At 43.4% G+C, this 25,079-nt stretch overlaps 1 protein-coding gene across 1 annotated transcript in view; it reads right to left on the reverse strand.

Annotated features, from left to right (window-relative positions):
* The window catches only part of mpp7a (MAGUK p55 scaffold protein 7a), a 135,420-nt gene that overhangs the window by 80,639 nt on the left and 29,702 nt on the right, over window positions 1-25,079 (reverse strand). Inside the window, exons 2-3 of the mRNA XM_023401876.2 lie at window positions 21,152-21,320; window positions 7,748-7,866 (exon numbers count right to left, since the gene is read on the reverse strand). Of these exons, the coding sequence (XP_023257644.1) occupies window positions 7,748-7,866; window positions 21,152-21,188 (156 nt within the window). The 5' untranslated portion in view covers window positions 21,189-21,320. The remainder of the gene's footprint in view (window positions 1-7,747; window positions 7,867-21,151; window positions 21,321-25,079) is intronic.

Consider the following 25,079-nt stretch of genomic DNA (forward strand, 5'->3'; position numbering starts at 1 on the left):
AACATAACATTCATCCATCTTCATCTTCTTCAGACATGATCTACAACCACTGTGAAGGATCACTGTGAAGGTTAAGGGTCAGACACCTTGGAGTCCTGTCAAGAAACCTTCAATGATAAAATTCAGTAATCCAAACTGTATCTACGATCTCTTCATGATCAAAGTGTACGGAGCAGAAAGGAGAACAGTGACGTCTTGCGCCTCGATAGTCAACGTGGACGTATAGGAAAAACATCATGCCTTACAAACACTAATCCAGACACACTGCAGCAAGCACAGTCTGGCACAGAGAGAGGGAGAGAGCGTGCAAGAGAGGGAAAGCTTGATAGATGGAGAGGTTTGCTGATGGAAGGAGAAGGAGAGGTCTGGAGATCACAGGGCTGGATAGTGTTTCTGTTTCTGAGTCCTGCAAGGAGGCTCAAGGCCTCTGGTTAATGTCCACTGCCCAGAAAACTTCACGTCGGGCCGGTTAGGGCTGACGTTCTTTCTCCCACTCCTGTTTCTATATCTACCCACCGGAGCAGATCCAGTATCGGACCTCCGTTAATCCACACGGGTCCAATCTTTTGGTCTGATCCAGAACACCTTGTCAAGCCACGGCGGCCTGGTAGACTAGACCGAGCTAGGGCGACAGGACAGGGGCATTATAGACAGACATACAGGGTTACAACAGGAATAGTTATGAGATGATATGTTTACATAAGAAGCCTAAGAAGAAAAGTGTAGATTTGCTTTTCCTCCTGTCGCAGTAGTTCAGTTTACAAAGTCTTGGCTTTAGCCCTGGCAGGATGGCATCAGGTCCTGGACAATGTGCTGTGGTTTGTGAACAATCCTGCAAATGACAGTACCATTCTCCATAAGTCTGCTGAGGGTACAACTGGCCAATCCTGCAAACTAAAGTTTATGCCCAGCGTCATCAAGGAGTGGCTATTAGAAAAAGAGTATCCAGTCATTAGTGGTTACTAAGTTTACACAAGGACAGCAACTTTAACAATCTTTCCTCATGGATCTACCATCCCCAAAACCTTGTCTCAGACAGTTTTCTGTGCTGGCTGATCGATTTAGACTTTTAATTAGAAATATATACAACACTCCAGTAAAGCTATTAGAACGGTCTGCCAAGAATGTCAGCCAATTTCTCCAGGGCGAGCCTTTATGATTCTGTCGGTATCCCTGCCTTGGAGGGAGCCAATTAAGAGAAGCCTAATAAAACTCTACTTGTCCCGCAATGGGGTCCAAATCCACAATAATTGAAGGACTGGATGATTCTGGGTCAGAGCTGCAACAATTAGTCGATTAATCCAATAGTTGACAAACAAAAAAATCAAACTATTTTGATAATCAATTTAGAATTTCAGTCAAATTTCAAGCAAAAGAGCCAAATATCTGATGGGTCCAGCTTTTTTTGATTGTTGGTGGAACAAACAAAGTAATGTGAAGATATCACTTCGGGCTGTGGGTAATTATGATGTTCATTTTTCATAGTTGTAGCCCTACAACTGATTAATAGACAAATTGGTCATAGTCAAATGATTTGTTTTGTGTGCACTTACGTTATTTAACAGAAAATTCACACAAACAAAAAAACCTTGACAAAGGAAAGGTGCCGGGCCTCCTACAGAGGGGTCTCGTGCCTGAGCTCGTCTGGCCACAATGTGGAAAAGGCCTGGAGAATGTGACAGCTGATTAAGAACTGGAAGTAGGTCCAAAGGATGAGAGAGAGAGAGAGAGAGAGAGAGAGAGAGAGAGAGAGAGAGACAGACAGAGAGAGACAGAGAGAGACACCAGGGCAGCTGGCCAACAATCATGACAGCCATATCATTTAGATAGGAGCTACATTTCCTCTTGGAGCTCTTGGGAACACAGAGGCCCCTGACACACCTCCATAGACACTGTGTATTCTGTAGAGCCAGGGCAGTGCAGGACACAGTCACACTTGTGTACATGCATATTGTACATACCTTAAATCTCTACTGCAAGTTTTCCGTTTGTGTTTCAGCCACGCAGAATAAAAACCTCACCAGCAAAAAACAAAGGCAAGTGGCATTTATTAATCAGGAGCACTCAGTCGCGTGTAATGTGGCTGCTATTGGGAAGCAGTATTATGAATGACCGAGGGCTTAAAGCCAGGACAAATGCATCAGATTACGGAATATGATTGATTTGACTACTTTTCAGGCAGTCAATTAAACATATAAATTTGTCCAGACCATCTTTAAAAGCTCCAGGTGAGCCCATGATGTCTTCAGGCAGTTCCCAGGCCATCAGGGAGCCATAAATACTCTATATGGCACCATGAGCCTCATTTTCCATATTTTGTGTATCGCTCCTATTCTCCATGTCCTATTAAGATTGGCTTGGTATTGTGTAGACCTTCTGGTTTCACTTTGAGTCCTTTTTTTTCCTAAAGAATACAAAATCGGGGTCAACCAAAGTGACCTGGAATAATGGTTGTGGGATCACTCCAGGGATTTTCCTTGATTACCAATACAGACATTTTGAGTGATAGAATGAGGACTGGTGGATCGGTAGGCCTCTCCTCATTTTTACTGTCCCCCTCAGTGCTCCAGACATGGTTCAAGTCAATGAGTTTTAAGGTTATTCAGTAGTCAACAGGCCGTACCACTGCTACCGAGGAGTTTCCCTCCTCCTCTCCCCTGTCCCTATCACAACCTTGCCTTTGGCTTCATCCTATGTCTATTTATCTTGCTCTTCTGGCGCAATTCAGAGGAGCTTGTTTGTGGACGCTGAGCATGATCTTTTGATTTCATGCTGTAGTCGAGACCATTAAACTCCTATGAAAACTCTACACAAAACATTGCAAGGAAGGATTTATTTCAGATTTTACACGAGGTCTTCCAAACCATAAATAACCACTGGGCTTGTGTAAAAACGAATATTTTCTAGCTACAAATGGCGAGTTGAATGACTTTAACCAAAGCCTTCACAACAATCTTTAATTTACAATCACTGACACACCAAAGCCCTAATCTTTTTCAATAAAAATACATGAATCTACAGTGAGTAACCAAACTCATTTACTCAGGAGGCTAAATGAATATGAAGGCCATCTTTTTTTTTTTTTAAGAATAAAAGCTCCCCTCTCTAAAGCAACCTGCAGGTATTTGCTTGTCTCCCCATGAGGGCTCGTGTTCCCCTGAAATAATAAACACAGACCCCAGAGGTGACCACAGACAGCACGAGTGGATCTCTGAGGTGGTATACGTTTACAGGGTGAGTCCTGGACCAGAGACGATTGGGTAGGTTTTACTGCTGCGTAGAGGGTGTGGGGCTTAAATGACTCACAGAGTGCTATTGCAGGAGGGTGAGAGGTTTAGAACAATTTCCTTTTTGTGATCTTCCTTGGTAATGGGGACCAGGAGCAAGGTATGTTTTGAGGTGTGGAAAGGATAAGTTAAGTGCCCAAAGGGCAAGTCTAGGTTTGCTGTCATGGAGTGGAGTTGTTGGACATTACAGGGTGAGTCATGAAACTTGGAGAGCTACCTAGAGCTTGATCCAGTTATTCATTGGATACCAAGTCTGGTGCTCAAAGAATACAGTCCAGTTTGTCTGAAAATGAGCTCGTTCATCAAAAATAGCTGAAACTTTCCACTTGGGTACAAGCGTCAGCTGCAGCACCTTTACATGTCATTAAAAGGCCTGTAGCACCGAAGAACAAACTGGCAAACCCACATCAATATTGCTGTGTAACAACAATGCAAGTGCCAAGCCTATTAGCAACTAACAGGAGCAGATTTAAGGGAAAACTGACTGACCACAAAATGAGGGATCTCAGGGCCTGGCTAAAGGCCTGCTGACAGAAACTTGGTCTCAAAGGAGAGCCCCACCTGAGGCAGGTGGAAATTGAATATTGTATTATATTTCCTGTGGCTTTTTGTGGAGTGGGAACTTGGCAGTGGAACAGTGAGTGTGGTGGAATTTATAGAAAGCACAGTTGAGTAAGTCCCTTTAATTGAAAAGAGGCGAACTGTCTGCGTCGTTTTCGCTATGCTAGCTATACACGCCAGCACTTACATATTATGTCCGCTACGATGCTGTACTGATGAAACGTCTGCAAAATAAAGTGAACCTGTGAGTCCGTCAGGCCCTGCTGAAAGACGATATTAGAAAATATTTGTCTCATCTCTCTGACATAATCGGATTATGTGTGGGATGTGAGAGGGCGTCCAAACCACCCGATGAGGACAGGTGAGGAGAGACAGAAAGGACCTGAGTCTGGTTTGAAGTCTTTGTGCAGCTTTTTCTTGTCTCGTTTTCCATCTATGACACCTCCTCCTCTGGTCCCTCTTTCTCTCTCTAGACAGACTGACCAGTAACCGATGCTCCATAATTACCCAGGTGAGGCCTGAGTGTTTCCATATGAGAGACCTGAGCTGCGGAGCCTGTCAGATTAACATGATGTGTGTGTTTTCTCTGTGCTGTTTAGCCTTTCCCAAAAGTATCCCCTTCACAGCCTTGTGGAATAAAAGGTGGACTCCACAGAGATTTGTTGGTAGGGTTTTAGAGGAAAGGGACAATTACGGTTTTATTAATGGTGTGCCACTGACGTTAGCCATGTTCACCTGAATGTTGCGTATCGAGCGCCGGACTCTGCTGTAAGGCGAGATGATTGTTCTGTACTTCTGTGTGATTCAAAGTCTGCGTGTCTGTCAATTTGGCTCAGTGGATGACAGGCTGGCTCACGTCTCGGTACCAAATAGAAAGCAGAGGAAGCATATAGTTCTGCTTGTCTGGAGCGGGGCAGTTTCCACTTATGCCTCCACATTAACAATAAGAGACGCTAAAAGCAGCTCAGTTTCCCTCTACTGAAAAAAGGGAGAAAACGAAAATAGGTAGAACGGGCTCATTCTGGCAAAGAAATAATGTGGGTCTTTGATGTTCTACTGACGTATTTGATCAGTTCATAGCTGCGCTAACTGTATTGTATTGGGTGTATTTATTCTGCTACAGTAGCAATAGTGAATTGGGTCACATTAGCTTACAATCTTGACTTACTGTACTGCTGACGTGGGCCCCAAAGCAATACCCACTCAGTGTCTAGCTGGCACATGAACAAAGTGGTATTCTAATTTCATAATGGCATTTAGGGAGTTGATTTTACCACTCAACCCTTTTTTCAGACTCACACACAAAATTAGTGCTTGTCAGCTTTTGACAATCAAGATCAATTGGGATGGAGAGAGGGAAAACTACGTCCAAGATCTGCCCAGTGGCATCTCTTTTTGCCATTGGTATGGTCATCTTGTTCTTTTATATTAATCCATCAATCAACACTTGTCTAGTAGGAAGCTAAGAAAAGGAACCAAGACACTCCCTCTCCCAAGCTGCTTTCACCATCTCCACCTGGGCGATCCCAAGGGACTCCTAGGTCAGATTAGATTTCTAATCCCTCATCTTCTGGGTCTTCCCTAAGGTCTCCTGACTGTATTACCTTTACAGGGTGGTATCCATTGACAATACCATTGATATGCCTGAATAACATCAATTGGTTCCTCTCAGTGCAAAGGAGTAGCAGTGTCAGCTCCTCACCACGTCCCAGGATGTGAGCCTTTACATACCGCAAAGAAAACTCATTCATTTTGATTGCTTGCATTTGCAGTCAAATGCTTTCAGTCACTAAACAAAGCTCAAAGACTGATGAGTAAATCCAGAGTTTCTCCTTCATGCTTGGCATGCGTGGTCCTCATGGTCAATCTGATGGAGAACGTTGCAGAGGCAAACTATCTGCTTAGCTGACAATTCAAGGGGAGGTTCTTCTAGCAGTTAATGCAAATCTTTCTCTACTCCAGGTAAATAGGCCACAAGGTTGTGGCTCTTTAGTCTGAACAGCACTTACACTCTCTCCCCTTTAAGTTCCTCTTGAAAGATTATCAAGGTATAATCAGGGGTGGTAAGAGGGCTACAGTAGATGAAGTCTGGGAGCTCCACCCTTGAGCCTGGCTAAATATCAGAGAAATATAATGCCACCTTCATTAGCATCATTCAATCTGCCCCACACTATGCAGTGTTTTCTTTGGGGCCAGCGAGAATGAGAGTCTGAACATGCGCAGGCCCTGCCCATCATTATCCATGTTCGAGATGCCTTATTCTTTGGCCATCCATAACAATCCAGGCATCAAATGAAACCCTTCTGGTTTCCTCAAGTCCTGACATCAGGGTTTTACTTCAGCGTCTGAGGTATGCCATAATTCAGGCACTTTTACATGCTTACATTGGTGCGTTACAACCCTGGATCCTGAACAAACATGCTTACAAAGAAAAGATTTTCGTTAAAAGGGAGGGGATGAAAATTATGTCGATTTTTCTATCCCAGTGGTCTCTGTGACATAATTATTCTTTGGCCAGAGAGAAACAGAGACCACCAAAGGGGGGAATATTTCATGCCAGCACAGGAAAACTGTCTCAGGCTTTCTTTCAAAATAGAGACCATATACAAAGGACACTGTAAAATATAGCTGTAACAATTTTAAAGCAGTTGTTTCATATCTTTACTGGTTGAATAGTGACTGAAAAACAAGCACAAACCCTCTTGTTCCCTTTCCAAAAGCAGGAAACTGAGAGGGAGATTGGCTGCAGGTTGAAGAGACTCCCAAGCGAAGATGAGGTTAGGGCAGACAGACAGAATGTGCTACATTCATTACCCTTGTCTGTCTGCTTGCATATAAAGATATCAAGTGCGCTCATCTTCTCCCCAAACTCCGCAGCTATCTAGTTTTAACAGGCAGTAACTGAACCACAGGCACATTCACGCTGGCAGAGGGGGTGTCAGAGGATCTGGGTGGGTAGGCTGTTGGAATGACAATAAACTTAGTATTGTATGAATGAGAAAGGAGGAAAGGAGTTTGAATAAAGCAGCGTTGAACAAAGGTGCAAGTGTGCGTTTTTTATCTGAACTGCAGAGGTCGGCTCAGGGGTGGGGGTCAGGGGGAGAGAGGGTTCGGATTCGGTCCTGTCCCACGAGAGGAAGGATGTGTCTGCGAAGGCGGGTACGGCAGACACCATTCAACCCAATCCAGATCCAAGGAGAGGAGAGGATTTAAATATACGTGATTATACTGTATATTACAGTATACTGTAATATAACTATATGTTGGTTAAAAAAACACATGATTTGCAAAAATTGACTAAATAAATAAATAATAAATAAACATTTTCTGCACTGCTATAAATAAAAGTTCATAATATGTATTTACAAAGAACTAGAGCTGGGTGTCGAACTTTGATACTTTTGTGGACCAAACAAATTGGCTTGATACTGTTGAGGACTGTAAATGCCTTTGTCATTTGAAACCAAATTTCAATCCCTCAGGAGTAAATGAGTAAATCTCATTAGAGTCAGTAAGCCAACAAGCATGCAGAATGCTTGGACCAAGATCTAATGATGCTGGTGATTGGCTGTTTATTTACACAAACACATCTGAGTGTGTAAGAGTAAAGTAAAATTAAATTTGTACCATAATCAGTATTGTAATTTTCTTTTTGTTAAAATGGATTTGATGAAATTGGTATCGAGAAAAATATCGTAAAGAATCGGTATCAACGTTATGGTATCATCCGTATCAAGATAATCAAACATTTTTTAACCATACCAGCCCCACAAAAAGCTGAAGAGCCTCAACCCTGGTGGCTATGAATTTGTTCTTTGGCAACTGCAGCGTCCTATCAACATGGGTAAACAAACCATCAAACAAAACTTAAGTTCTGTATTTTTTTTTTTTTGTTTTACCTTGACCAGCGAGTGGAGGCTCCTCTCCCCAAACATGTCCTGGAGGAAGGTGTTGTCCTCTGGACGGCTGACATGGGGCTGCAGCTGAGAGGGCAAAGCCGCCAGCAGTTCATACAGACCTGGAGATGGGGGGAAGAGGAAGCAGAGGGTCAGCATAGCAGTGGGAGGTATAAATGCATGCATGCAAAGTCACTCACTCACACACACACACAAAAACACATGTATAGAAACAGATGTGCTTACAGCTGTAGTTTACAGATACATAAAAGAACAGAAGGGCAGTACGTGGGTAGGAATATGTATACTGTAACCTCAAACACATGCAAGAGATAGACACATAAAGCAATGTGTAAATATACAGATAAATGCCAATACTGGGGCTTTTAGTTTCACACACATTTGATTCTCTCTCACTTGTATTTGTTGATCCTCTGTTTCTTTATCTTGTCCTCAGATGCACTCCAAAGTAAACACACCTGAAAGTGCTAGGAGCAACTTTCAGCACAAATAAAAAAATTTAAATCTAATTTTGCTTGTCACTGGAAGCTAAAAGGAAACATAGAGGCAATAAAGCATTTCCCCCAGTCTCCACTTCCCAGTATTGTCCCAGCCTTTCCTGTTGTTTGAGGAACACTGCTGTTTTCAGTCAGAAACAACTCTAACAACTCCATGTCAGGCCACTACAAATTCCACTTTTTGATTAGTTGAAAAGTTCAATATGAACCTTCTTTTCTTATATAACTAAACAGATGGCACACATGCCCCAGGAGGCTTTCCACCCATACATCTTTCCTGCCTGTAAACAATCAATTCTTTGCAGTGAAGTGCACGTGTGTTTGCTAAACAGAGGTTTTGGAAGGAGTAAATTGTCTATGTGGCTGCTGTGCTGGATATGTCAGGATTTCTTTTATTAATAAAGCCTAACATGGAATTGAAGTATTCTGAAATAGCCTTATGCATTTAAAAGAACTGAATTTGAGGTTAAGTGAAGTGAACAGGCTTGGCTTTACACAAACTGATGTCATGAGCTCGCAAGGACAGCAGACTGTTATCCAGGCCTATGTGGCCTATATACAGGTCATCACCATAGCATGAGCACAGTTTGTTAGTGACAGTGAGAGAAACAGGGCGTATGGATCAGCAGGCCCATAGCTGAATCTGAATCCCCTCAACACATGCTGAAATCTGCAAGGCCTTTCGGGGGTTTACTAACCCAGCTTATAAAAGGAAAGAATATTTCAAATTCAATTTAAAGAGAAACAGACTGGGGAGCTGATGGTTTCAAGATTAGGCAGAGGGGAGGTGAAACACTCAGAGGGAGAGAGCACAAAACCAGCGAGTGAGCAGGGTTGCTTCCAAACACAACAGAGTCCTGGAGCACAACTGATGGAGAGTAGTAGCAGATACTTGTTTGCTGTTCTGTTCTGGTCTTCAGTATGGCCCAGATCCACTGAACCAGGATATATTTTAAAGGTCAGGGCCCATAGCAGAGTGTGGTGTAGCTGGGTTATTCGCTTCAAAGACCTCTTTACTAATGCACCAGAAAAGGCCCCCCAGATTCAAACTCCTCAAACACAACCACACAGCGCTCGAAGCCCTTTGAACTAATACTGATCATGTGAAGAAACTCTAAACACATTCACGGCGGAGCCATCGAAACGTCAAAACAAACTCGAGCGGCTTGGCTACCTCTCTGAGAGCGTCTTTCATCAGAGGACAGAGCGAAAGAGAGGAAGGAGAGAGAGAAAAAAAAAAAACACCACAGGCACAACTGAAGTAATTCATAGCTGAGAATGATTGATTGAAAACAATGGTTGACGTCGTTGGCTGAATGAATGATTGACTGACTGAACTGTGGCGGGCCGGCTGACTAGGTTATAGAGCGAGTGTGTGCTGGCAGCTCAGGATGTTTGGCAGGAGAGGCATGGCTTACTAACTTAGCTCATGTCATGCGCTGCTGCTGCTCTTGCTGCTCCTGCTGCCGCTGGGCAGTCAGATAGATGGAGTGTCATCTGCCACTCTCAACCCTCTGCTTTCCATTTGCAGGTGATTTGGGGTTTGACTCTCTACGAGCAGACACACAGGATATATCAAGATAACCTGCCCTGTTCTTCAGCTCACAACACTGATTCTGTGTAGTGTTAGCGCCTCACACCTCACTGCTGCTGAAGCTCTGTGGTAAAGGAAGAAGTATAACAAAGGAGAGACAGATTTTACACACAACACATGTGCACCAGTCTTCTGACAGCAAACCCCATGGTTTTACTCAAGCTTTGTGTGTGATATTGTCCCTGGTATATAATCATCTGATGCCTGGTTCTGTGGTCCTCATCACCAGTAACTTTCTAGCTAACACAAGCCTGTCTGAGGGCAGCTGGCCCCCTCCATCATTTACAACTTGGAACTCCCAACAGAACATCTCACATAATATATTAAAAAAAAGATTTAAAGAGACAGAAGAGAGGATGAGGTGAGGGGTGTAGGAAGGGCGGTGAGAGTAGGGGGAGGGGGGGGGGGGTTATGGTAATGTCATTACTATTGGCAGTGCTGAGATACAGGTAGGAGGGGAGTAGGGTCCCAAAGCATTATTCTCCCCAGGTGCAAAGTCTCCCCTCCTGTCTGCACTCTCAATGATTCAATGCTTTATTCCTTCTGACAACAATTCCTCCCTGTCCATGCGGGGACGAACTAAACAGGCTGTGCGGTGTGAGCCAATGGCACATTATGGGAAACGCATCACCTCCATTAGCTGATCAGAAATAATAACATGATGGGGGAAAAATGATGAAAGACAAGCTGCCACTGTGCTCTACTCTGGGGTCAGTGTGTCAGGCTGAACCCGGTGACCCACAAAAAAACCCAGTTTCAAACAACAACAGAGAGAGCTGTAGAGGAGCCAGGAGCTAAACAAGGACTCTGCAAAGCTGGAATTAAATACAATATTGTATGGGTCGACGAGCGAGGAGGAGAAATGGAGGCAGAGAGTGAGAGAGAGAGAGAGAGAGAGAGAGAGAGAGAGAGAGAGAGAGAGAGGAAATGAGCCAAAAAACAACCACAGTGGTGGTAAAATCACTGTGTGTAGACACTATAAAAAGTGGAGAGAGAAATAAATCTAAGGCCAGATGTATGGACACATATAGATCTGTAACATCAGAAACCGTGTCCAGCACAGACAGTGAGAGACAAAATGAGAGAGGGGGGAAGAAGAAGAAGAAAGGAAACAAGATCGCGCCAACTCCTCACCACTAAAGGGTGGACCGACTTGTTTCTTGCAGTCTGGTTTGGACTCATTTGATTTGTTTTGGCCAGACTATTCTGGACCCTCTCGTGCGGCGGCTGTGTGTAGCGGACCTGGCAGTGTCTTGTAGTGGACTACTACGTTCTGTTGTGGCTAGTGCTGGACCAGCCTGGCTCCGAGGTCCTGAAGACCAGCACGATGTTGCGCAGGATGGCCGAAAGAGCCTTCAGAGAAACCGGAGAGGCCAGTGCCTGCGAAGCTTCCCGTACAGAGGAAGTGACCACTTTAACTGCCAAACAGCACTTCCCCTCTCACGCCCACACCTCCATCGTGGTTAAAGATAATAACAGTGTTTTTCAAAGGTCCCTTTTATGTAAAACACAAAAAAATCCCATACAATGATATTCATTACAGATAATATGGATCAAATTGCAAGTCACATAGGTCAACAACCTCAGGGGTTTTTCTAGAGCAGTGCAAGATGAGGAAATTACAGGGACTAATCTAACAACACAGAGTTTGGATGCTTGTAAAATATGACCCTCGCCATGACATTGTAACTACAGCACTGTTTACTTACACACCACAGTAGGGGCACATAGACTGCTGGGAAACAAATAGCTCTGTCCATAATTTTATGTGTTGGACTGTACAGCTGAGGGACCTCATTTAACCGAACTACATACAGAAAGACAAACTGTGCGTCCGTCTGGTGAAAATGAACTTGTTTGAATGCAGGAAATGAACGCTGGGTTTTCCTCCTGCCCCCCTCCTGCACTTTCTCCCAGGTGCTGAATGAGTTATTGACCTTCCTCATATATCTTTTGGAAACATATAGACAGCACAATGTTCATGAGGCTCACCAGACTGCTGGGGGAAGAGAATTGTGATATGTGGGAGCTTTCTTAGCAGGTCAGTATGGAAAGACTGTCGTGTGAACGTGATAGAGAGCCATCTGTACATAAAAAATGATGGCAGACAGGGGTGGCATCAAGAGAGAAGCAGCTGCAGATTGTGCAGCCTAATCCACTTGAGGTTTCATTAATATCCCTATTCTACATTTGAGAGAGGATGAAAGGCCGCCTGAAGCAAAATAGAACAAGTCAAAGACAGAGAGGGAAGGGAAAAAGGGACACATCTTCTGAGATACACATTGACATAAATAACTACTGATTAAAGCACGTGTGCAGACAGAAGAAGAATGATGACACTAAACCTAAAGAGGAGGAGGAGCACCATGAAAAGACCACGGGTCACGGCTCCCTGCAACAGCAAGAAATAATAATTACAGTGATGATAATTCCTGTACTTATGCAAACACGGTTTCGTCTGAAGGGAGAAACTCTAGACAGACAGTGGGTGGGAAGACAGATTTAACCTGATTCAGGTGCCAAACGACAGGAGAAGTGTTTAGGGCCCCTTGTTCACAGCCATCATTGGAGTATGGACAGAGTATGTCAGCAGTCCACTGGCCCCATGCAGCTTCTGTTGTGTCCTGAGGACGACCTGGGCCGGGCCAATTGTAAAACTGTCTTTCTGCTAAAGTAGCAGGAGCATGGAAAAGCAGGGGCAGCGTTGGTTGTCTGGATTAAGTGACCATTTGACTAGTGTGGCATCAACTGCCAGACATAAAACTATATAGTATTACAAGATGTATTGGCTGAGCAGATGCTGTGATCTTTAAACATAATTTGCAATGAGTCCAGCAGCATTCTGCTCGGGACATAACAGTGGGAGACAGAGGAAGAGCGTGGAGAGAGGTAATATATAAGGCTGGTCCGGGAACGCAATGGCAGGAGTCTGCACTCCATTCAAGCCCACAAGCCTCCTATTACCAGCTCCAAAGACCAAACCACTTCTCCACATTAAAAAGGTCAGAGGACAGAGCCCTCCAACATCATCTTCGATGATATTTCAATGTCACGGTCTCTGACTAACTCCATCGTTTGAGAGGGGAAAAAAGGAGCGAGTAGGCTTTGCAAGATGTTAGTTAGGGCTCCACGGCATGGAAAAATGACTTCAAGTACTGTGGGCCGATCCAGGTGCAATCAACCGTCACTCCAATCATATATCGACTGTATCACTACCGCGGGCTGAACCCTGAATGTGAGTCTTTTCAGGGCCTACAAAGAATCCGTGGCCCTTGCTGAGATCATGTCTCACTGAGGGAAGTAAAAAGAATCCAGGTTGCAGGACCTTATCTCAGTTGCATTTCAGAGCCAGAACGGGCCAAGCTTTTCAAAAAGGATTTACTTTATTGCATCGCATTTCCAACATGCCATTGAATATCACGTACTAAGTGCCTCAGTCCGTCCTGTGCTCCATGCTTCGTCACACCTTCATACTTCAAAGGGCTGTCAACACATTGAAAACAGAGCTCAGGACAAAAGGACAAGTCTAATCAACATAATTGAATGCATATAGTCTGCAGGGTCCATCCACCACCTGAGGAGCCAGTAGCGTTTCAGCTACAACAGTTTTAACAATCACACGGCAGACAAGCGAGGCTTGAGTGGAAGCACCTGCAACAGGGATTGAATGAAGTACCTAAAAGGGAACTTGGTATCTTGTCCAAGTCTGAGTAGTTAAACTGCCCTCCTACCCCACTTCCCGAAAACTCGCAAATGATATATAATGTAAGGAAAGACAAAGAGGGAGAGAACATGAAGAAAAGACGAAAGGTTGGGAATATCTGGGCAGACAAAAAGATGATGACAGAGACAGTATTATGGATAAAGACAGATATATGAGATGAGGAGGATGGAGAGTATAGTAGAGTGCCAGTCTAGTGTTTGTTGGATGCTGCTGAAGTCTGTGGGGAGGCCGAGTTTGGCAGAGGTCATCCAGAACCTTCTCTTTCCCCAGATGGAGATGAAAGGCTGCTGTTTGGCCTAGTCAAAGACGGCTAAGCTTAGATTCTCTCTAACATGGTAGACAAAAAACAGCAGCCACAACAAGTCAGCCAGATCCAAATGACCTGCCACCTCTGCTTATTGTGGCAATGGAACAGCAGCAGACTTTCTGGAACAGGCCTGCATGTTCTGTCCAAAGCTGTGGCCAGCCACTTACTTCTAGCAAGGCTTCCAGGGATATCAGAGGCAGACATGCCAATCCCACCTAAAAGCCTTCATTTTGATCATATATTAATAGCAGCAGTTATGAAAATTTGTGCTTTTACTTTGAATCTTTCTCTGTCTCTGTCTCAAAGTTGCAGACTATTACTCAATATCCCATTGCCTGGTTGTCAAACAGAGCACATGGTCTGTAAAGCTGTTTTCAGGTTCTTTCTAATGCAAGTGAGCATGTCCTGCCCGCCAATGACCGATTTAGTACCCTGTGTGCTTTGGAAGGCAATGGTGGAGGATGTCATCCTACCTCGACAAAAAGAGAAAGAATTCTTCGTATTCAAACAAATAAAAGTCATCATTCCTCTCTCAGTCACACTCACTCGATTTCTTTCTTTTACATCTGCTTCCTTTGACAGTGTTTTTATTTTTTTGGTAAAATGATGTGGAAATTTTTGTTCTGATGTAACTGGAAACAGGGAGCTCTTCCAGTGGCAACAAATCCTTGTGTTTTGGTACTGTATCACTGCGGCACACAGCCGGCTACTGGCCAGGGACCACGACAAATAGCTGGAAGCTCCCAGAGGAACCGCCACCCCCAACCCCCGGCGCAGACAAAAGTCCTCCCCCAACCCTCCCCAACGTCTCCCACAAGCTGAAACCGGCCAAGGCCAGATGCTCAGGATTCTTGACATCAGGATGGAAAAATTTACTGTTAACCTTGACAGAGAAAAAAACAATATGGCCATATTCTTATCATATTGCTCATATTATTCAGAGATTTGTGTTTCTATTTATGCATTTGTCCTACACAAGAGTATGTATGTGTGGGAGCAATGACACAATGACGAGTGTTTCACCATAGGAATATCTGCATCTCATTACCCGGTATCATTATATAGCCATCACCTTCTCCGACAGGGGGTGTTCAGGATTGGAGAGAATAAGATGGCTGGAATCGCTCATCTATCGTTCTCGCACAAACATGCACAGATGCAGCCAGTAAGTTATTAGCGTATCTGGTAAAAGAGTTGTCCCGTCGAAAGATTTCCATGTGTAGTCTTTCATGCGAGTGTCGCCCACCTCCTCTGCAGCTGTGCATGGCTGAACCACCCTTATCTTTAAATGCTGTGCGGGGACCGTAAACCTTGATAGAACATGCAGGTACAGCTTGGAATAACACAGTTAACTTTAATGAGGTTAATAAAAGGGCATCAGGGTCTTTAGAGAGAGTGTGTGCTCAAGGATTTTAGTTAGTCACGGGTGTATGATCTAAGGGGCACTATGTAGTGAAGGTAATGGCACATGGGGGGATGGCGTGTCAACAAACTGTTAGCGTTATGTAACACCAACTGATTTCTGTAGCACATCACAAGCACTTAATTTATCGTAGCAATGAATGTCTCTTCCACTAAATTAACCAAATGGAACACGACCATAAAGCACATCTAATTAAAGAAATACATTTTTATATACCCTCTTTTGATAACCCACCTTACTGGGATGTTCGTAGAGAGTTATATAGAGAGATAGAGATAATTAACTGGTCATAACTGGAAGTTGTAACCCAATCAATAATGGATTTTTGAGGCTGATTTCAAAATATATTTTGAGAGAATTTTATAACAATATATAGTTATCAAATACATGGTGGTACAGTGGATAGCAGCACTGTTATTGATGTCCACATGAATACATAAATCATTCACCCACCGCCCACCTGAACAAATTATTTTTCACGATTTAGAGTACCGCACCCGATCACACATCACCATTATTTCTCAGTGGGATATTATGCATGGTGATATGGTGACTTATTAAAGTGAAGTAGGCTGCTTTTTAAATAATTGAACATTTATTTACAGTAAAAGTTTTTGGTAAAATGAAACTAGCAACAGGTATTTTAACAACAGTCCGACATTAAAATCCTAAAGGTCACTGCTACTTCCTGAACACAATTTAAAAGCTCATGATATGATTGGCCGCTGTCCAAAAATAAAAAATAAATCATGAGGAGTTCAGCAGTCCAAGCACAGAGTCTAATTCCTGTCTGCCGATGAATGAAGCTTAGAATATGTTCACATTTTAGAATGTAATTAATATTTTCCTCCCACCTGCAGCCCATCTGCCGTTAATGAATATGTTAATTTTTATGACCCAGGCCACCTGATCCACAGATTTACTGATAATGATAACTATATATGACAGCTTTAAAATTGTGACCAAGATAATGTGCTGAGCAGGACAGTGGGAAAATAAAACTGTAAAAGTGTTCTTTGAGGAACAACCTATATCCTACATATCTGAATTTTTGTTACATATTGGCTGACATGTACATACCAATATAGCTGTGATTAACTAACATTAGTCAATATATCGGCCCACCTCTCCTGGAAATATCATCATGCTTGTAGGGAGACAGGAGCAATAAACAAAAATATTGTACTATCTCAAACACACAAAACTAGAAGCAGCAAGGTATCGCCCACTACAATCTGAGAAAGATTTAAGTTTGTTCTAATGTCTCCAGCTCTAAATGGCCACTGTCACCCCGTTCAACCTTTCCCCCACAACGGAACCACTCCACCAGGAGACTGTAATCACATAACTCCAGAAGCAGGGATAAAATGGGGCTACAAGGAGCAAAACACCCACTCTCACTCCAGGAGGCTTACTGACCTCTCAATGGCATAAACCAGATGCTGTGTGTCTGAGGGTCTCTGATGAAAGACATTAGGAGCAACTGACAAAGTTCAGCATCTGCAGACAGTGAGCTGCCATTACTGTATAACCCTCACCAAATGAGAAATGAGAAATGCTTGGACACATACAGTATATGGTAGTGTATGCAGTAGACTACATGTTAATATTGAAATGAAACGTCCATTCCAATTTTCTACATCAGTCTTTTTGTGTCTCTGCACATGTCTTCATGGTGTTTTTGGCCTGGAGGCATCGCTGTGTCATTGAGGTTGACTGGACATCCTGTGATGCTGTGATGCAGTGCTCGATAGAAATTTATAACCCACAGTATGAACGGTATTAGTATTAAAACTTAACCTTGGAGCTAATGGAGTTCAGAAAGAAGATAGATGTTGTGTAGCAGACAGAGGAGTGGGCTGGGTTCGTCCATGTGAGGATCCCTGAGCGGGAGCTGAAACTGAGATGAGCCGAGCCAAACTGAGCGGAGGCGTAACAGTTATCTGTCCCCGACTGAGCCCACAACAAAACTCCATCAGGGTTGAACAGGAGGAGAAATGACTAAACAGCAGCTGTCTGGAGGAGAGACGAGACCTGGAGAGCAGCTGCAGAGCTCTGCTAATGGAAGGAAGGAGGCTGGGGGTGATACAGAGTGTTCAGGTTAATCCGAGCAGAGGTCTGAATGTCATCAGCCCTGTGACGTGTTTGTACAATTAAAAACACATTTTTTTCTCTCTCTTCTTGGTCACCTTGTTAGAATATGAATTAATGTGTGTTTGTGTGTGAGGATCCCAGGAATAGCAGCCAACAGAATGTCACATCACAGCCTCTTAAGAGCATGAGGCAGGGTTTTCTGGATGTTGAAGGATGAAGCGTAGAGGTTGGATACACTTAGACAAAATGTTTCAAGCACCAAGAGCAGAGCCAGCATCATCAACTAAAACCCTGTTATTAATCTGCTTCCAAAGCATTTATAAAAATCCTAAAAGTCACACAGGGAAATGAGTCCACAGTAACCCAATCACCACGACAGCCTCTCCAGCACTCCCCACGGTCACATTTTAAGCCTAGTTTTCCAACATTTTATTGTTTTTCAAGTTTATTTTCTCACTATTTGGTTTCATTTATTAGACTCCACTTCATACAGAGACCTGTTGTTTATTTGGGCTGAGACAGAGAGAGAGAAAGAGAAGGACAGGAGAGAGAGAGGTGGTATGATCTTACATGTGCCCTTCCATTTGTCTGCCCATGTGTTTGCTCTCCAAACACTCCAATAATGAACATTTTAATAAGATCTACACACACACACACACACACACTTACATATTCTCCTGCCCAAATCTGGTGATGAAATAGGAGCTCTCCTACTAAAGAATAGTTATGTTAATGATAATATTTCTCCCATTATGTTAAAAGCCTAAGCGCGGTACTTCATCTTCTGTGTGTGTGTGTGTGTGTGTGTGTGTGTGTGTGTGTGTGTGTGTGTGTGTGTGTGTGTAGTGTGTAGGCTGGTGTTGAGGGGTCTGCAGATGGCAGAACTTCTAAAGAAATGAAGCTAAGGTTCTGGCACGATGCAGCAATGTCTCTGTAATTATTGGCAGCCTCTGCATGTGGACGAGGTATTGTTGGCCTCTGTGGATTTATGCTTCTTGTCAGTGGAGGTGTTGCTACCTACACGCCAAAGCTCCAGAACCACGTAGAGAGTCCTGCTGGAGGTGATGTGCAAGTCTTCCAGTTATCTAATAAATTCACAACACTGCCTGATAGTACACAATATCGTAATGCTGGTTTGAAAATCAACACACTAAATCTTACACCACTATAAATCAACAGACGCACTAATGGCTTGACGCCACCTCAATAAATCCATATGTTTAATATTCTTTTACAAATATTTGCCTCATTCTTATAACTAACTGTGCCAGACATTTTTTCTTTACTGTACATGAGGCAAAAATTGACAGGCAAGAGACATGTAATATGTCTGAGTTTTCTGGTTTACAAACACAATTACATCTGGTAATATTTTTTATTTTTGTGGCAACTAGTCAAGTCCTTCAGGGCAGAAATCATTAACTCAAAATCAATAATTATGAATTTAAATCTCTCACTTTGTCCTCAGCTGTTTGCTTGCTGGCGTGTAGGGCTGCACAGGAATTATCCAAAAAAGAAAAACTGAAGGCCCAGCCATTCCACTGCTGAGAAAAATATCTTATTAAACTGGAGATCATCCACTAATTGGAAAGTCGTTGGTTTAACTCCTGGCTCCTCCAGTCGGCATATCAAAGTGCCTTTGGGCAAGATACTGAACCCTGAATGGCCCTGTCCTATCATCAGTGTGTGTGTGATTCTCTTGGTCACCTGGCTGCTCTGAACTATGATCATTTCAGCTGCTTGATAAGGTGGAGGACTATCAGATGAAATGGGGGCGGGACCGTTCTTATATATCGAGTGTTTAATGCCGTTTCCAGCTCATACAACTAACAGTAAACTATTAGATGAAGTACATTTGGTTGGAATACCGGTTGACAGCCATTGTTGTAAACTTTCAAGCATTCTATACATTACAGACATGTTGGCCTTTTTTTTTTTTTGTCTTGTCCCCATCTCAGTATGTTATTCTTATCTTTTGTTTTTTTGTGTGTGTGGTTGTCGTTATATTCATTATAGTTTCCTTCTATTATATTTCACTCAATTTTTTGTTCATTGTGAAAAAAACTATTATCATTATTATTGCAATTATTATTAATAAAAAAGGAAAAGCACAGTCTGTTTAGCAGATGCGCTCAATGAATGTGTGGATGAATGGGTGAATGTGGCTTGTAGTGTAAAGCGCTTTGAGTGGTCGATAAGACTAGAAACATCCATATGTGTTGGTCAACAAATGACTGCTTACTTAAATAAAAAAATCTTAATATTGAATTAATAGCAGATATGATAAGTGATATTAATTGGAGGAGGATTTGGGATCAAGTCATAAATTTCCAAATTTTCATTTAAACCAACACTCTGATGCCCTCACCAATCATATTCTCTTCACTTTTCCTCTACTGTTTTTTTTAAGTCTACACCTGAGATGATTTTACTGGTCAGGTAATATTATTTCCAATACAGATAATTAGATAAACATGATGTTTAATCTCCCTGATCTAACAAAGAGCAGATGGAGCTGAAAGGCTAGTGTTTTAAGGGACAACACGAATGCGACATATTTTCCATCATCCTGACAGAATTTTATCTCTTAAATCAACAGCATTATTGTAATACTACCAGTGTTCTGTGTCAACGTTGGTACAGTGCCGGGGAGTCCCGATGCCAGGCCAGCCACAGGTATTTGTGAGGTCACCGGGCCTGGAGACCAGTGACCTAACGCTCATCCATAATGTTCATCATGTTTCACCTGCACACACAACTTCACAGGACCATCAAGGGGGAAGCAGAGGAGATGAGCCAGAGGAGTCTTGACGTGTTTTATTTGGAAACCTGAGCCCTTGCCGGTAATTGCCCAAAATGACTCTAATCGTAATTGACGGTCTGGCTTTCTACTTTGTCTGTGCAAATTTCCAGGACGACGGGGGCTACAGTAACTCTGTTAAAAGTCTGGACGGAGTAACGCACACACTCTTTATCCATCAGGGCAGGACTTAACGTCTGTCCTCCTTTTGTCCTTTTGTGCTCGCTGGGTTGAGTCCTTTGCATGTGTGTGCATGTGTGTGCATATGTGCGCATCTGTGTGCATATGTGTGCATGTGATGATGTAGCTGGCCATTAAGCCAGACTGAGAGGAGGATAGTGTTCCTGAGGGGAGAGGTGGTGATTTCTGGCAGCTGTCTCGGCGTTGACAAGCTTGACGTGTTCCTCAGTCTGACATCACACACTCATCCACACACGCTCCTCTCAACAGAGGACAGAAAAAGAAGAAGAGATGGAGCACACTTTTCATACCTTGACATTATTTTTGCTCCGTGTTCTTAAACTGTAAATTTGCAACAGTGTGTTTTTCATTTTGCTGGGCACAAAATGAAGTGAAAATGTACTTTGGTTTATTTTCCAACCACAGTTTTAGAAAGGCTACAAAAACAGTCAAACAAAAACGGCCTCAGGCAAGTTAAGAGTAATTAATTTTCTAATTTGATATTAAATCAAGGTACCACTTAAACTTATGGGCACATTACAAGGCCATACTGACATCTAACTGAAGAAGATATATTCATTTTAAGGCTGGGATTACGCTTGGTGCTTGTATTAATTCTTCTTCTGTTTGTGCACTGATGCAGGACGTAAAAATGTGAATTACAGGAGCAGTGTACTTGCAATATTACCTTATGCATTTTACTGGTTTTGCGTGATGTGCAGAAAACCTTGCACTACAGATTGTGTTCCTGGCCGAGTGGTACATACCTGGCTCGTGGCCGGCTCCGGTGGCCAGGGCAGGCATGGCTCCTGCCGGCTGCTTCCTGATTCCCCTCAGGCTGTGGAAAATGACAGCAGGACGTCAGAGTGGTGGGCTTCTCGGCAGCTTTCCCCAGGGACCAGCTGAATCTGAGGACAGGCTTTATGCCATGGAGCCCTGCAATAGAACAAGATTTTAGAGCCTACTTGTCAAATGGCAGAATGGCCACATGCACGTGCGTGTCAGTCAGCTACTGTGCAGTGTGTCTATGTTTGAGTGTGTGTTATGGGATATTGTAGCTACCGGTAGCCATGGATATGAGTATCTACCATAGTGGCAAATATATGGATTTGAGTGTAGGTGAGCCAACGACTGACAGTGAATGACTCACTGAGTGAGTGTGTGTGTGTTGACACTACATTCACAGTTGACTCTGGGTGTTTACAACCCAACACTTTTTTCCTAAGCTGCTGAACATCCTGCTTTGTACATGAGCCAAAATACATATACACTCAGACACACACACACAGCCATCCCGTACTTTCTTCAGCATCCAGCGGAAACAAGGGAAACTTTATCCACTTAGGGGAAAGTAAGCAACCGAATGCAACAGACCTGTGAAATATCAAACAGGCGTGGAAAAGCATCGCTTCGTAAATAACGGCGCTCAACTGGAAAGCTAGATAGAGCAGGAACAGGAAGAAAGGGGGATGTAGAACACAAATAAAAAGTCTGTGGCTCATTGAAATCTCCCCCTGCAGCAGATGAACATGTGCGGACACACGGTAGGGTACAATAAACTCCTGAAACACAACACAGAAAAAACATTTACGATGCATTAATTTGTACAGTGTCAGTGCAGAGTAGAGACTTGAACTGGAGTCAGACTTAAGTCACAAAAATGAGTACCTGAGACTTAGCTCACTATAGACCTGACTTAAGTTTAGAAAAACCCTGAAAAGATAAGACATAATTGGGCAGAACGTACAATGAAAGTTTCTGAGAGTTGCAAACTCTCGCTCTCTGTACTGACAAGGTTTCAGGTTTATTTAGCCTTGCCCACCAACCTTGCAAGCTGACAGGATTGGTTTCTTAGGTTTGTGATGTATGAAACCCAGGCTGTCTGAACCTGGGGGTCTTTAAACTTATTATGCACTGAAAGGACTTGATCGTAGCTGTGTACAAATACAATATTACCAGCTTTGAAAGCTAAATGCAGCGTCAATTTAATTTCACCGTCCAGACACCTTGACTTGCAGTCTATTCAGTAAGACTTGACTTAGACTTGCTCCAAGAGACTTACACACGGTATAGAAAAAAACTCATAACTGGACAGTATCTGATGTAATGTGGCTTCCAAACTACGCAATAATTTGTCAGTCATGAATGTATCTTTGTGTATCTTTGTGACAGCTGCTGTCAACAAGGTGCTGCAAAAAGTAAACTGAAATCATGTAAACTGAAAAATTAGTAGTTGAGGGGTCTCGGAGGATGCCCTCAAGCCCAGGTAATCTGCCCTTCCCTGGCCGTGACTCCGTCAAAACTTATTGAACCTCTTCCCAATGTATACCACATTTATCGCAGGCGCTTTAAAAAAAGGCCAGTAGAAACCTCAACAGGTCCCTGAGTCCAGCTAAGTCCTGCCAGAGTGAAGGCTTTATCTAAAAAAACGAGAATGGAAAACAATTAGGTATGAGTCTTTAAGACCTTTTCAGCATGCATCTTAATGATCCATTATATGTCAACCCCCATGACTCGTGGTCCAATCAAACTCAGTTACCTAAACTGTAGGGTCTTGTGGGTCCTGTTAACAGTTCACTTCACTGGAAGAAAATGCTTCAACTAAACAGCAGCAGAGACGTAAGATACATTCAGTGTCTCCCATGTTGATAAGCGTTGTAAAAATCTGGCTCAGGGCAGACAATGAGTCACGTTGCATTATGGTTATTCTGACGCAGAACCGCTTGGCCGGAGACGGGGAGAGCCAAGACACCTGTGCTCTTCCAGCTCATTGGGACCCCCTTCAATGGTGAGTTGGTGTCAGCCACACACACTTCAAGTCTGAAATGACATCTCATCCATCTCAGTGAGGAAATAGCGGATCAGAAAATCATTACAAATGTGTTTTCAGTAAAGAATCGCTCACTCAGCCCCCACATTGACAGCTGCACGACTGACTATATCCTGGCGTTTTGCCCCGCATGTGTACACACACACACACACACACACACACACACACACACACACACACACACACACAGGTTGAATCTCAAATCAGTCAAGACGGCAGCCCACGTAGCAAAATGTTACCATGCCTGTCTGACATACTGTGATGTGAACTCACCTCAGGGCCCAGCAGACCCCAGGTGGAGCCTTGTGGAAAAAACATCTAGACAGTCCAGAAGATGCCTGAGTGAGCAGGTAAGCAAGCCACTGAGAGCGTATCAGAAAAAGAATATTTCTCTTCTGGATTGAGATGTACAAAATATGGTGCATTCATCAAACAGCACTTAAGTACGGATCGATTTTCCAACGAGAAGTGATCTGGGAGACGAATTCCAAATCGCTTGCTACTATGTCACGCCAGCAACAATTTGTAGGCCAGATTTGTCAGTCATTTGCCTGAGCTTTTCATGATCATAAAGTACAAACGAAAAACCTGGTGAAATCGGAGTTCGTAGCTGTTCAACCCTTTGTGTACTTCAATAAAATAGGTTAAGAGGACCAGCAGAGAAGGGCAGCGGCGCCTCGAGCCATGACCACAAAATCTCTCCAGCAGGACGGTTTGAACAGGGGACCGAACGTAACAGCCACTGAGTTCATGCCAAGACAACTGACCCATGCTAAATCAGTTCAGTGTTTCAGTGAGAGAGGTCTATGGCACGGTTTTGTCATAAGGCTTTGTGATTGGAATGACAGACTTGAGGGAAGACAAGGGAAGCAGGAATGAAGGAGGGGCATGAATACTCTTAAGGTATGCCGCACTGTAATATCAGTCTTTCGCCTTTTGTTGTGTTCAAAGGGGAATGACCACATATTCCCCAATCTGTGGAAGGATCCATCTTTCCATTTAGGGAGGTTTCTGAGGGCCAGGAAGCATGTTGCAGAGCCGGGAACACCTGGGACTTTTAACATGGCCCAAAAGGATCATAACAGACAGACTTTAAGAAACATTCCCCACTGTCAGAATCCTCTAACTGTGCCTGTTCAGATCACACAATATCAGATGGTCCTGGAGGGAGTAAAGGGACACTTTGCCATGTGGACAAGAGATGGGATACGCTTAATTGCCATGAGATGTTCCTCCTTCTACCCCTGTGCAGTTTGACCTGTTCATAAAGCTCTGCCGCCATCTAATGGGATTTTGCACTACTGCAGGAGTATTCAACCTGAAAACCCAGCTGGGACATAGCCTGAAGCACCTCTCTGAACAAAGACATGAATGCATGTATGTCACAAGACGCTGTCTGTGTCTGCTTAGTCTTGTTCAGTGTGTGAAACCTGAGGTCGAATTAGTATTTAAAGAGAAAATAGCTCAGGGTGATGGATTGATAGGTGGAAGGATGGAAAGAAGGATGGAAACAGAGAGGTGTAGGAGACTGTTTTTCTTCTTCTCTTTTCAAAAACAAACCTATCCGTCCAGCCGGGGTAAGCACGGGCGGAGCCGTCTCACTCCCAGCTGGATGTTGATGAAGTTAGTATGAGAAATAACAGTGTCAGGAGGTGAATGACTGACAGTGAAAAACACTCCAAGACCTGTCACTTCTAAGGCCCTACCACCAAGTCTGCTTTGAGTTTAGAATTTTATATTGGTTTTACTGTTAAATCTTTTGCCTCTTCCTTCCTCCCAAGAGTGGATTGGACGGTGGAAAGATCAGAGCAATTGGCCAAAAGGCAACAGGATCCTCATCAGGAAAAGAAACGAGGAGAAAAACA

Source organism: Seriola lalandi, unplaced genomic scaffold (assembly GCF_002814215.2).
Source record: "Seriola lalandi dorsalis isolate HSWRI2012SDOR001 ecotype SW California unplaced genomic scaffold, Sedor1 jcf7180002053798, whole genome shotgun sequence".
Lineage (NCBI taxonomy): Eukaryota > Metazoa > Chordata > Actinopteri > Carangiformes > Carangidae > Seriola > Seriola lalandi.